At 37.2% G+C, this 12,459-nt stretch overlaps 2 protein-coding genes across 3 annotated transcripts in view; one reads left to right on the top strand and one right to left on the bottom strand.

Moving 5' to 3' along the window:
- The window catches only part of DNAH7 (dynein axonemal heavy chain 7), a 272,118-nt gene extending 266,804 nt beyond the window's left edge, over positions 1-5,314 (top strand). Inside the window, exon 65 of the mRNA XM_043577362.1 lies at positions 3,932-5,314. Coding sequence (XP_043433297.1) covers positions 3,932-4,138 — 207 coding nt within the window. The 3' untranslated portion in view covers positions 4,139-5,314. The remainder of the gene's footprint in view (positions 1-3,931) is intronic.
- SLC39A10 (solute carrier family 39 member 10) overlaps positions 4,337-12,459 on the bottom strand; it is a 145,012-nt gene continuing 136,889 nt past the window's right edge. For both annotated transcript variants that reach the window (XM_043577361.1, XM_043577360.1), the window contains one exon: positions 4,337-7,149. In XM_043577361.1, the coding sequence (XP_043433296.1) occupies positions 6,991-7,149 (159 nt within the window). In that variant the 3' untranslated portion in view covers positions 4,337-6,990. The remainder of the gene's footprint in view (positions 7,150-12,459) is intronic.

Raw genomic sequence — 12,459 nt, 5'->3', positions numbered from 1 at the left:
TTAGCAATAATGAAATTTGCACAGAATCCAGGAAGAATGAGGATTGACTGTATATGTATCCACATACAAATACATGGATATTTGTATATATACCTTGACTTAAAAATGAAACCTGCAGACTAAAAGGTTAGTATATGAAAATCATCCACATAAAAACTTAAGTTTCCTAGGAACCTATCTTCAGCATGGACCAACTAAGCTATGTAAGATATTGTTTCCATCTGTTACTGCATCATGAGAAAATGACCGGACAGATTTTCACACACTTCAAAAGGTCAGTCTGGGATGGTGTAATAAAATATGGGCTGTGGATTTACACGGACTATTTGTGGGACATTGGGAACAGCTTAGCGACAGGCAAACATCCCTCAGAGCAGCTCTACCAGGTACAGTGAGGGACCAGCGTAGAGCCAATTGCAACAAACCCTGCCACATATGCTATTAGGTATGGGCAGAGAGTTTCAAATATGAGACCGAAATTCAAAGTCACAGCGCAAATGTTTGTAATTTTAGGAGTTGATTGGAATCGAACATTTTTCTATTACATGAAAAACTCTTTTAAGGTAGCTTACAATGAATACAAAAGGGATTAACACATGGATGATCTCCAGAATAAGGAAGTCACTTAGGGAGAAAAATTCTCATTAAGAAAATGCGTTCTTGGCTGAAATGAATACACTCACCTTGAGTCCTTAAATTTAACTATATATGAAAAAACTGCTTGATGGATTCCACAATAATGTGGGCAAAATATAGACTAGCATCCACACTAACTCCCTCATATATTTATTTTAACCTGAGAAACCTTTTTAAAAGAGGCTGTGAACAGTGGGGCTGTCATGCCATGTCCTCTCAAGCATTGCTGCTGTTACTGGGAAAAGGAACTCAATTAGATTTTGAAACAGAACACTATTTCATCATTATGAACATAGTTTGTTCTTTACTCTTCTATTCAGAGAGTTGTTTTTTTTTTTTTTTTGAGATTGGTTAGGTTTAACAGTGCTTAACATTCTAGAAACTTGGCTAATGACTTTCTAAAAATAATGTAGGTATATTATAGTTATAAAGAAATGCAGGTAGGTTTTAAACAGCACAATGGGATGCCTGAGTAGTTCAGCTACCTGGTTTAGCATCCAACTCGATTTCGGCTCAGGTCATGATCTCATGGTTCCTGAAATCGAGCCCCACGTTAGGCTTTGTGCTGACAGTAGGGAGCCTGCTTGGGATTCTCTCCTTCTCTCTCCCCCTGCCCTGCTTGTGTGTGCACACGTGTGCTAAGTAAACTTTAAAAAAATTGTTAAGAAAATGAACAGCACAATATACATTATAACCCCTTTAAAACAGTCACCTAAAATGGGGAGGCCATCTAGTTCTAGAATAACTTACAAAATCCTTTCAGAATTTTCTGCTATATGTTTATAGCAGCACTATCAACAATAGCCAAGCTATGGGAAGAGCCCAAGTGTCCATCGACTGATGAATGGATAAAGAAGATGTGGTATGTATGCACAACAGAATATTACTCAGCCATCAAAAAGAATGAAATCTTGCTATTTGTGACGACACGGAGCTCGAGTATATTATGCTAAGCAGAATAAGTCAGAGAAAGACAAATACCGTATGATTTCATTCACAAGTGGAATTTAAGAAACAAAACAGATGAACATATAGTATGGGAAAAAGAGGGAAGCAAACCATGAGACTCTTAATGATAGAGAACAAACTGAGGGTTGCTGAAAGGGAGGTAGGCAGGGGATGGACAAACCGGGTGATGGGTATTAAGGAGGGCATTTGTTATGATGAGCACTGGGTGCTCACTAAATTCTCCTAAATCACTAAATTTTACTCCTGAAACCAGTATTACACTATACGTTAAACTAGAATTTAAATAAAAACTTAAAAAGAATTTTTTGGGAATGGCCTTTATTAAATTAATACAGTGACACGAGTTTAAGTATCAATGGTGATGGTTCTCTCTGAAAGTATGTATGATTTTGTTGTTGTTACTGTAAATGCCAAAAGTCATCCCGCAGAGAAGTATGGTGAAGAAGTGAGGAATACATCGATAACATGTTTTTTGACAGGTGAAATAACTATTTTTTCTCATAGGCTCTGAAGGTAGTTCTGAAAGCACTAAGAAAAAAATCTTTTGAGCAAAATACCTAGGAATAAATTTTGACCAAAGAAATCGAAAATGACACAAATGGGAAGACAGTCCATACTCATGGTTTGGAAGAATAGTTAAAATGTCCTACTACCCAAAGCCATCTATAGATTTAATGCAATCCCTATCAAAATACCAACAACATTTATCACAGAATGCCAAAATTTGTATAGAACCACAAAACACCTTGAATAGCCAAAGCAATCGTGAGAAAAAAGAACAAAGCTGAATGTATTAAAATTCCAGATTGTAAAATATACTACAAAGCCACAGTAATCAAAAGAGTATGGTACTGGCACAAAAACAGACAAATGGATCAATGGAACAGAAAGAACCTAGAAATAAATCTACATTTATATGACCAATTAATCTACCACGAAGGAGGCAAGAATAGATAATGGGGAAAAGACAATCTCTTCAAAAAATGATGCTGAGAAAAAGCTGGACAGCTACATGCAAAAGAATAAAACTGGGCCATTTTCTTACACCATACACAAAATAAATCCAAAATGGATTCAAGACCAAAATGTGGGACCCAAAAATAAGAAAATGCCTAGAAGAAAACATAGGCAGTAATCTCCTTCACAGTGGTTTTAGCAATATTTTTTAGATAGGTCTCCTGAGGCAAGGGAAACAAAAGCAAACATAAATTATTGGGACGATAAAAGGCTTTTGCATAGAGAAGGAAACCATCAACAAAAAAAGGCAACATACTGAATAGGGGAAGATATTTGCAAATGATTACATCCAGTAAAGGGTTAATATCTAAAATATATAAAGAACTTCTATAACTCAAGACTGAAAAAAAAAAAAAAAAAAGAAATGGTCAGAGGACCTGAATAGTTTTCCAAAGAGAACCTACAGGTGGTAAACATATGAAGACACTCTACGTCACTAATCATCAGGGAAATGCAAATGAAACCGAAATGAGGGATCACTTGATACCTGTCAGAATTGCCAGAATCAAAAAGAAACAGGTGTTAGTGAAGACGTGGAAGAAAAGGAACCCTCGTACCCTGTTGGTAGGAATGCAGACTGGTGCAGCCATTATGGAAAACAGTATGGAGGTTCCTCATATATATATGTGTGTGTATATGTGTACATGTATATTATATATACATAACATACAGAATAGAATATTATTCAGCCATAAAAAAGAATGAGACCTTGCCATTTACAGCAACATGAATGGACCTAGAAGGTATATCAGGGAAAGACAAATACCATATGATTTCACTCATGTGGAATCTTAAACAAATGAACAAAGAAACCAAGACAAAGAAAAAAAAAAAAAAAAAGACCAGACTCTTAAATACAGAGAGCAAGTTGGTGGTTGCTAGAGGAGAGGTGTGTTGGCAGGGGGATGTGGGTGAAATAAAGAGGAATAAGAGGTACAAACTTCCAGTTATAAAATAAATGTGGAGATGAAAACACCCCGATATGTAAAAACACACCCATATGGTGGGTACAGTCAGTGACATTGGGGGAAGTATACTTACTTGGTGAGCACTGAGTGATGGTACAGAATTGTCAAATCATTACGTTGTATACCTGAAACTAATACAACACTGTTAATTATACTTCAGTTATAAAAAATGCTAAAACAACTGCAAATTAAATACCTTGCGAATGGAAGCACTGCTAACAAAAGATCTATTTGGGCCATAGAAATTTGCAGATATAGAACTAACTTAACAATACCCTGCTATTAGGTTCAAATGTAAATATCAACACTGTTGACGTGAAGTTTTATGCATTTTCTTCCAGATGTGGCTAAAGCCCTGCAAGAGGGTAGACATACCAGAACGACCGAGTTATGTTGCTCCATTGTATAAGACAAGTGAGCGGAGAGGAACATTATCCACCACTGGACATTCTACGAATTTTGTGATTGCCATGACTCTTCCCTCGGATCAACCCACGGAGCACTGGATTGGACGGGGTGTAGCATTATTATGTCAACTTAATTCATAATCAGAAGATACCATTTCCGTGTTCCAACTTCTTGTTGGATGGCAGAATAGAAAATAAAGCAGTTTGGTTTAAGTCAATTTCACTAAAGCTGTATAAATTAGAAATTTATGTGCAAATGCCGCTTATATTTAAAATGACTCATGCTTCAGTGTAAGGAAATGTTCTGAAATTCAAGACTAAAGAAAACACACTGGTATATTTGCTCTTTTTGAATAACTTTATTTTGGGAGAGTTCCATAAGCATTAGGAACATACATAAAATGACACACCACTGTTGACAATGAAAAAAAACAGCATTTGATCATTTCCAGCTTTATAAATTTTTTTTAAAAATGATTCAGTTACAACAACAAAAAAAGGTTTAGATATTTTAGCAAGTATCACCTTGCAGGACCATAATCATATTTAAGCCACTGACTTACTGTTAATGGAAAAAATTCACACTGCATCTAGTTACTATTGTATTTCTACGCATAATCACAGCTGATTGAATGCAATGTGATATACACCAAAATTCATATGGATGTCACACAGTGACAGCATTGTACAAGTAACATTAACAACCTCCAACAAACACATGTTAAATTAGACTGGTCAAGCTCAATGGAATGTTGGAGCCGAACAGAAATGTAGTGGAATTCAGATTGTCTGGTCAGACTTGAAACTATACATCAGAATGACATGAAAACTAAATACTGGTGGAACCCTAACAAAACACTAGCAGCAACTGTTACAGCCCTCTTAACAAGTTTTAAAAAATCTAGCAAATGAAGATAATGTAATACCATTTTTGAGAGAATATAAAACTTTATATACTTCAGCAGAATCTGTTTGTTTTCAACCAGACCTTTAAGACAGGGAGTATATTCCAACTGTTGCTTTTCATAAAAGTTTTAAAATTAAGCAGATTTAATGCCGGAATGCAGAATCTTCCTTGGGTATAAAAATGCAAAAATGAATTATATATCTTGGTTCAGAAAGCAAGATATTTTAATCACTCGAAGTTGGCAGTACTAAATAAAATAACAGCACCTTTTACTAGGTTGCTTGAAGGGCCAAGCAATGAGATGAAGGCTGTCCTAATTCAGTGCCCAATGCTGAAGATATTCTATGTTAAAAAAAAAAAAAAAAAAAAAAAAAAAACAGAAAACCAAAACCTACTTATTACAGGAGGCCATGAGAAAAGCCAGAAATAATTTTTCAAATTCAGGCACAAATTAAGGAAATAACACCTAAGCTTCCTCGCTCACAGCATAAAGAAGAAACACTGGCAATACTCTTAATACCTGGAAACATGTGCTGCTCTCGAAGTTTTATTTTTTTGTTTAAAGTTCATGAAGTAAGAGGAAAGGGGCTGAGGAAAAGGAGGAGGAAATGAAAACATGGTAAATGGAATGGAAAGAGTTTGGCTCTTAAATATTTGAACAGTAAGATTTTTAAAGCAGCCGCACTGGTAGCCAAGCAGATTAAAACCAAGCTGCCTGCACATAGTTCAAATACAGTTTACCTGGCATGAATGAAGGCGTGTGGCACAAGACGTCAACAGAAAGCTACATGCAATGTGACTAGTACTACAAATTACTGGGTCAAAATTCAGGATAAACACGGCTCGCACTTCTCACAAACCACTCAATTATGGTAGAACAGGGCATCTATAAAAGAGACCAACCCCTATCAGGCACCAACAGCATATCTTGGCACAAAATGATTAAGTGATTTTAGCGGAGTTATTTAAGTGTATCTCCCAAGTCACTCAGTACCATGCTAGCTATGGTATCGATGGAGATTTTCCTCATAACCATTTTAATGGACATACAGATTAGGATATGGTAAACGTGGATTTTCTGCCTTACCTCACTGCCAGTCACAGCATGTGCTCTAGGTTCCAAAGCCAAGCTGGTAAAGCAATGCATACATTTAGAACTTAAATTTCCCAAATAACTAGTTAGTACTGTTAAAGTAGCAGAACTGAATATTTAGATGTTTGGGTTCTTCTGTGTTCTGATATTTCCTAGAGGGTTACACTTTGAATGAAAAAAACATTTTACCACATGCTCCAACTCCCTACCCCCACCAAAAATCCCAAAACAAAAACAAAATTAAAGTTTGAAAGAAAAAACACCCAAACACCAAGTATAATATTAATACGAAGAACCATTATGAATCTTTCGTTAAACTGAAGCTCACACAAACATACAATCACAGATTTCAGTAGTTTAGGCTGCAAGTTTAAACACTATGCCAATATATACAAAAATAGTAACTCTAGATTCAAGAATAAGGGCTTTTCCCAATGCTAAATTCATACTCTAATGCAGCCTGAGCCTTCCTCTAGTTCCTATAGCCTACCTAATGCAGTTTCAAAACTGTATCAAGTTGATCCCCATTACCTTATGTATATATGTAACTGAATTAAAGGATGCTACAATTCATTTTTAGCACAAAGAAAAGTCTGCCCGAAGTCCATTTAAAATATTTTTAAAGTTTAAATGATTTTTTTGGTTCAATTTCTATTTCTGCATAGCCACAGAAGTTTCTACTACCAAAGAGACTACTTTAGTGTTTTATATGATTATTCTTTTAAAAGTCTTAAACCTATATCAACATTGGTTCATGGAGTCCCATTTTCTCCTTTCTTTATCACAAGCTTTGTATTTTTAAAAGACCCCTTCACACAGGGAAAAGCAGTACTGAGCACCAACCAGTCTTTTGTGGTTAGGCTCAGATCTATGGAACTTGTAAGTAGTGCAAGCCACTGACTTTTCTTTGAGCAAAATGTGCGCACAGCACTAGGAACAGCTGCACAGCTGCATGGGAACATTCTCGGAATCCACAATGGTGACTGGGAATGGTTAAAACTGGAGGTCAAACACAATTTTGTCTTCATAGAGGGCAATCACCAGCATGATGGCAAATCCAAACAGCAATCCTAAATTCTGAAGAATGAATTGCCCCACTGGACAAAAGCCATGTTCTTCATTGTCACCATCACCATGCAACATTTCTGGAAGCTGGAAAAAACGAAAACAAAACAAAACAGATACTTACAAGCAATTTTGTAATAATATTCTCAACTTTTTAAAACATTCTTCTAGTTTAAACTAATGGATAAAGCACAACTATAAATAAATTATTCTATTCAACATAATGCTATCCGTAACACAGATTTCACTCAAGCACTGACAAAGTTCATGCTCTAGCTGTGTAGTAAGTAAATACGAAATCTGTTCCCTCCTAAATCCCAAATGAATGCACATAATATGCGCACTGGTCATTTTTTAAAGTCACCATCCATCGACCTTGTCACTTCCGGCATTTCCTTTATGCTGAAGTATAAGACAACTTATTATTGCCAATAAAACTCTCCAAAAGAACACCACATTTCCCACATTTGCTGATCTTAAACTCACTGAGAACGTAATATTCTTTGGGGGGATATCTAATTCAAAACTGTTTCATTTCTTCACCCTTTCCTTTAAAATTCTCATATTCAACTGCTGACAGCAAGGACAGACATTTACAGATGATACCTAACTGGCATCTCTATGCCCTTTGGCCACTATTTTCCTTCCCATAATAGAGAAAATAGTCTATCAAACCTATCCAGCAGAACCACTCCCCAAGTTATACATGCTGCTTTCACAGTATACTCTAGGACAAAATTTCAAAAACCTGAAAGTTTCCAATACTTTTAAAGGCACAGCTCACTGAAGTTTATAGTCTTGACTTCTAAAGCTTAAGCATATACCATTACATTTAAGAATAATCCATAGTTCGAAGCATAAATCTTAAGTTTTAAGTAAATATGATTTGTTAAAGAGATGTACGTTATTATAAGCATAGTCTTTCCTCCCACACCTAGTCAAAATTGTGCGAGAATAGCTACTTCTACTTTTTACTTCCACTCTTTCTGTGTATTGTTTTTCAAGTTTGCGATGAGTATCGTCAGATGATAATGAGATGCTACTCTCTTAGACACTAAGCTTTACTCCAAACAATACCTTGGTGCTTTGGGTTTAGGGAGGAGAAATGTAGTATTTTTTCTGTTTAATGTTTATTTATTTTTGAGAGAGAGAGAGAATATGCGTGTGAGTAGGGAAGGACCAGAGAGAGACAGAGACACAGAATCTGAAGCAAGCTCCAGGCTTCGAGCTGTCAGCATAGAGCCCGATATGCAGCCTGAACTCACCAACAATGAGATCATGACCTGAGCGGAAGTCGGACGCCCAACCGACTGAGCCACCCAGGCGCCCCAAGGAGAAATGTAGTATTAAGAACATAATGCCTGTCTAGGAAGAAACACCATTATTCATTATTAAATAATGAGTACAATTAATCCAACTACCGTATCCGACACTGCTACAGTATATTTAACAGTCTCCTGAGGATCCTATTTAAGAATGACTTCATGCTGATCATCTATTTTGTTCCCAAGTCTATGGCAGCAGTGTGGAGGCTACTGTTCTTTTCCAGCAGAGTAGAGTAATTGTGACAGAAACTACTACAAACAGAATAGCTGATGAACTGTGACAGAGACTGTATGGTCTACAAAGCCTAAATATTTACTATCTGTCCCTTTACAGAATATTTGCCAAACTCTAGATTCAGACTAAACCAGGCAATTTCCAAACTCATGGTTCTAGTAAAAAGACTATTTTTTATTATATCTTTTCTCCTTTCCTCAAGTTTTTATTAAGACAAAAACTTTTAATTCTGGCTTAACATTTAAGCATATGTAATAGAGGACTCTTCTCAGAAACAACCCCCTCCAGATAGGTACACATACCAGCCAGAAGAGGCACTATGCCTTCCCCACATTCAATTCAATCCTGAATACCCACACCCATGTCTGTTGATCATAAGCACAGCAAAAGCCAGCCAGTATCTACTGGTATGGCCCTACAACAGCGCTTCCAAACTGGTTGATAAACAGCTGCTATCCAAAGGCCCTTAAAACCAGATGGGCGCTTATACCTGGATACCCTAAAGGTACCTCAAACCAAAATTTCTGGTACTGTTGCTATCATACTGAATTATTGTAAATGAATACAAACTTCCTCCCTATAGTCAAAGTGGTCTTTCTAAAACAAAAATGTGATGTCATTGTTGCTTAACTCTGTAATGGCTCCTCAAAATTTATAATTAAAAATTTATAAAATTTACACTAAATTCTCTTTTATAGCACTGTGTGTTGTAGGACTGTCGTGATCTGGCCAACATCTGATGACTATGGATGTAATTTTTTAATCCATCTTTTTCCATTAGGAAAAAAATAATTTCAGTGTTATTAAAATCCTAAAATATATGTGGATAGTTTTCCCTCTTGGACACTTAGGGTATTTCCAATATAACTGTAACATTGTAAATGCTACTGCAAAAAACACTTTTATACAGTTTTTTGTTTGCTTGCTTATTGTAATAGCAATAGTCATGATGGGTTATTTTCTCTAAAATACAGTCCCAGGAGGAGACTCACTAGTCAAAGGAACAATGCTATTCATTATTCTGCTTTCTCATATGACCCTTTCTCTTGCTTCTAATAAACTATTCAACAGTTTTTAAGACTCAGCTCAGATCTCCCATTCCAGAGAAACTTCCCTAATTTTATTTCCCAATTTTTTAGCCAACATAGTTTTACAAAGATGGTACACTACTCTATTGTAATCCATTATTAAAAGAATTCTAATTAATGGCTAGTTTTCTCCTTCATTAGACTCTAAATCTTTCCTGGAAAGATTCTCTTTTTTATATCTATCTATCTATCTATCTATCTATCTATCTATCTATCTATCTTTAGGTTCCTAGTATAAGAATTAGTTCATTTTTCATTCAACTAATTGTGAACTACTTTTCTAGCAGTAAACGAAATACTACCAAAAATGCTTGCCGTCTCAGAATGGGTATCCATGTGGGGCCCATAAGGAACTCAATAAATAAGTAAAATGTTTAGTGTATTATTTATAGATCAAGATCTAAGTCCAAAGGAGAAAAAAAGTAGGGACAGAATGTGTAAAATGTTGGGGTAGCGGTTGAAATTTTAGATGGGATGCCTCACAGAAGGGAGAAAGCTAGCCCGAAGAATGTCCACAGGCAAAATATTCCACATAGAGCGATCAGCAAGAGCCAGGCCCCTACGGCAGAGTGTGCCTCCTGGGGAAAAGGAGAAGATGAGGTATAGTTCAAGAAATTAGAGAGGGAGAGGGAAAGGAAATGCACAGGAGCCACCGAAGAGTTTGAAGCACACAAGTGACGTGACTGTTGACCCAGAATGTCGAGAGGAAATGCACAGGAGCCACCGAAGAGTTTGAAGCACACAAGTGACGTGACTGTTGACCCAGAATGTCGTGGACAGGGCAACAGCAGGGCAAAAGCAGGGAGAAAGTTAAAGAGAAGAAGATGGTGGTGGCTTAAGGAGCATGGTGGCCACAGAGGTGGTTAGGGGGCGGAGCCCTCCCAAACGAGCCAGAGGTAGGGTGGACAGAGAGACTTGAGTCAAAGAATGATAGTCAGGGTTTTGATCTGAGCAACCAGAAGAATGGAATCATCATGTATGACAGAGAATCCCTACAGGAGTTGCTGGTTCAAGAAGTTAAGGCTGGCAGATCTCAAGAGCTGCGATCTGAACATAATCAGCTTGTACTTCTATTCAGAGAGTCGGGAAGCAGGTAGATAGATTAACTGAGTTAAGGAAAAGTCTGCTAAAGATGTAAACATAGGAATTACCAGTCAATAAAAATTTAAAGCCGTGAGACTAAATGGAATTACCTAGAGGGCTTTCACCCAGTTACAGGTAAGGGAGAAGAGAATCAGAAAACAAATTGAGAAAGAAAGGCCAGGAAGGTGGTAAGCCAGGAGATGGTGATGGCAGGAAAGCATTTCAAAGAGAAGAGAATGAGCAACTGCGAAATAGTGGTGAACAGAGATGGGATGGGGTGAATGACCACTGGACTCAGCAACATCGTGGTCGACTGCCAGATAACAATCTGGCACAGCAGTCAGGGAGAATACCTGATATGGCCAAACTCGAGAGAGACGAGAATCAAAAATTAAGAAAGCGTAATTTGCTTTGTAAGGGAAGAAAATGGTGGTTGAGGACTAAAATAGAAACTAGAGTTAAGAAAGTCCTCTCTCCTACCTTTTGAAGTGAGGAGTACACGAGGTTTACGTGCTTGTAGGAATGATCCAGCAGAGAGGGGAAAATGACCAACACGAGAGAGAATTTGGGAGAATTTCAGGAAGTTAGTGAAAAGAGGACAAGTTCTAGGGAGCGGTTTTAAGAAGCTGACCTCTTTGAGGAACACAGAGATTCCTCCAGTGGAATAGGAAAGGGAGTAAACGAACAGATACAGGCAGATGAGTAAAAATGGTGATGGGAACCTGTGGCAGGTTGTCTCAATGGCTTCAGGGTTCTCCATGAAACAGGAAGTAAGGTAATCAGCTGAGCATGGGGACAAGAAATGAGGTGTTAGAGTCTATGAAAAGATAGGGAAGTGGTGAACTGTAGGTACAGAGCATCAACATTTTTTTTAATATTTTTATTTTTGAGAGAGAAAGAGAGAGAGAGAGCACGCGTGTGCAGGCACAAGCGGGGGAGGGGCAGAGAGAGAGGGAGACACAGAATCCGAAGCAGGCTCCAGGCTCTGAGCTGTCAGCACAGAGCCCAACACGGGGCTCAAACTTGTGAACCATGAGATCATAACCTGAGCTGAAGTTGGATGCTTAACCGACTGAGCCACCCAGGCACCCTGTAAACAGTTTTTCTTTTCTTTTGTTGACACTTTCTAAATTTTCTATTATAAATAGGCATTAATTCTATCATTAAAAATTCAGGTTATATGATTTTGAAATGAGACCATCTACTAGATCCTACCAGGAAGAAAAGTGAACATAATGTTTGAAAACAAAAAGTAGGGGCACCTGGGTGGTTCAGTTTGTTAAGCGTCCTACTCTTGATCTTGGCTCAGGCCATGATCTAACGGTTCGTGAGATCGAGCCCCACTGTGGGCTATGTGTTGACAGTGCAGACCCTGATTGGGATTCTCTCTCCCTCTCAAAATAAATAAATAAACTTAAAAAAAAAAGTAATTAAACTGCTAGTTCTGCAAATACACTACCTAACATATTTAAGATATAAAGGTAAAATTAAAACTATTTGCTAGTGTTTAGATTAACTTTAAAGTTAGAAAAAATGAAAATTACACAAATCCCTAGGAAAATATACCATTTTCTGCAGAAGACTGGCTTCCCTAAGAATTATTTGTTTGCCATAAAACAAGCTCAAAGAATTATTTTATTAACAAACCACACCACAGTATTACAAA

Source organism: Prionailurus bengalensis, chromosome C1 (assembly GCF_016509475.1).
Source record: "Prionailurus bengalensis isolate Pbe53 chromosome C1, Fcat_Pben_1.1_paternal_pri, whole genome shotgun sequence".
NCBI classification, from domain to species: Eukaryota; Metazoa; Chordata; class Mammalia; order Carnivora; family Felidae; genus Prionailurus; species Prionailurus bengalensis.
This window is presented reverse-complemented; position numbering and strand designations above follow the sequence as displayed.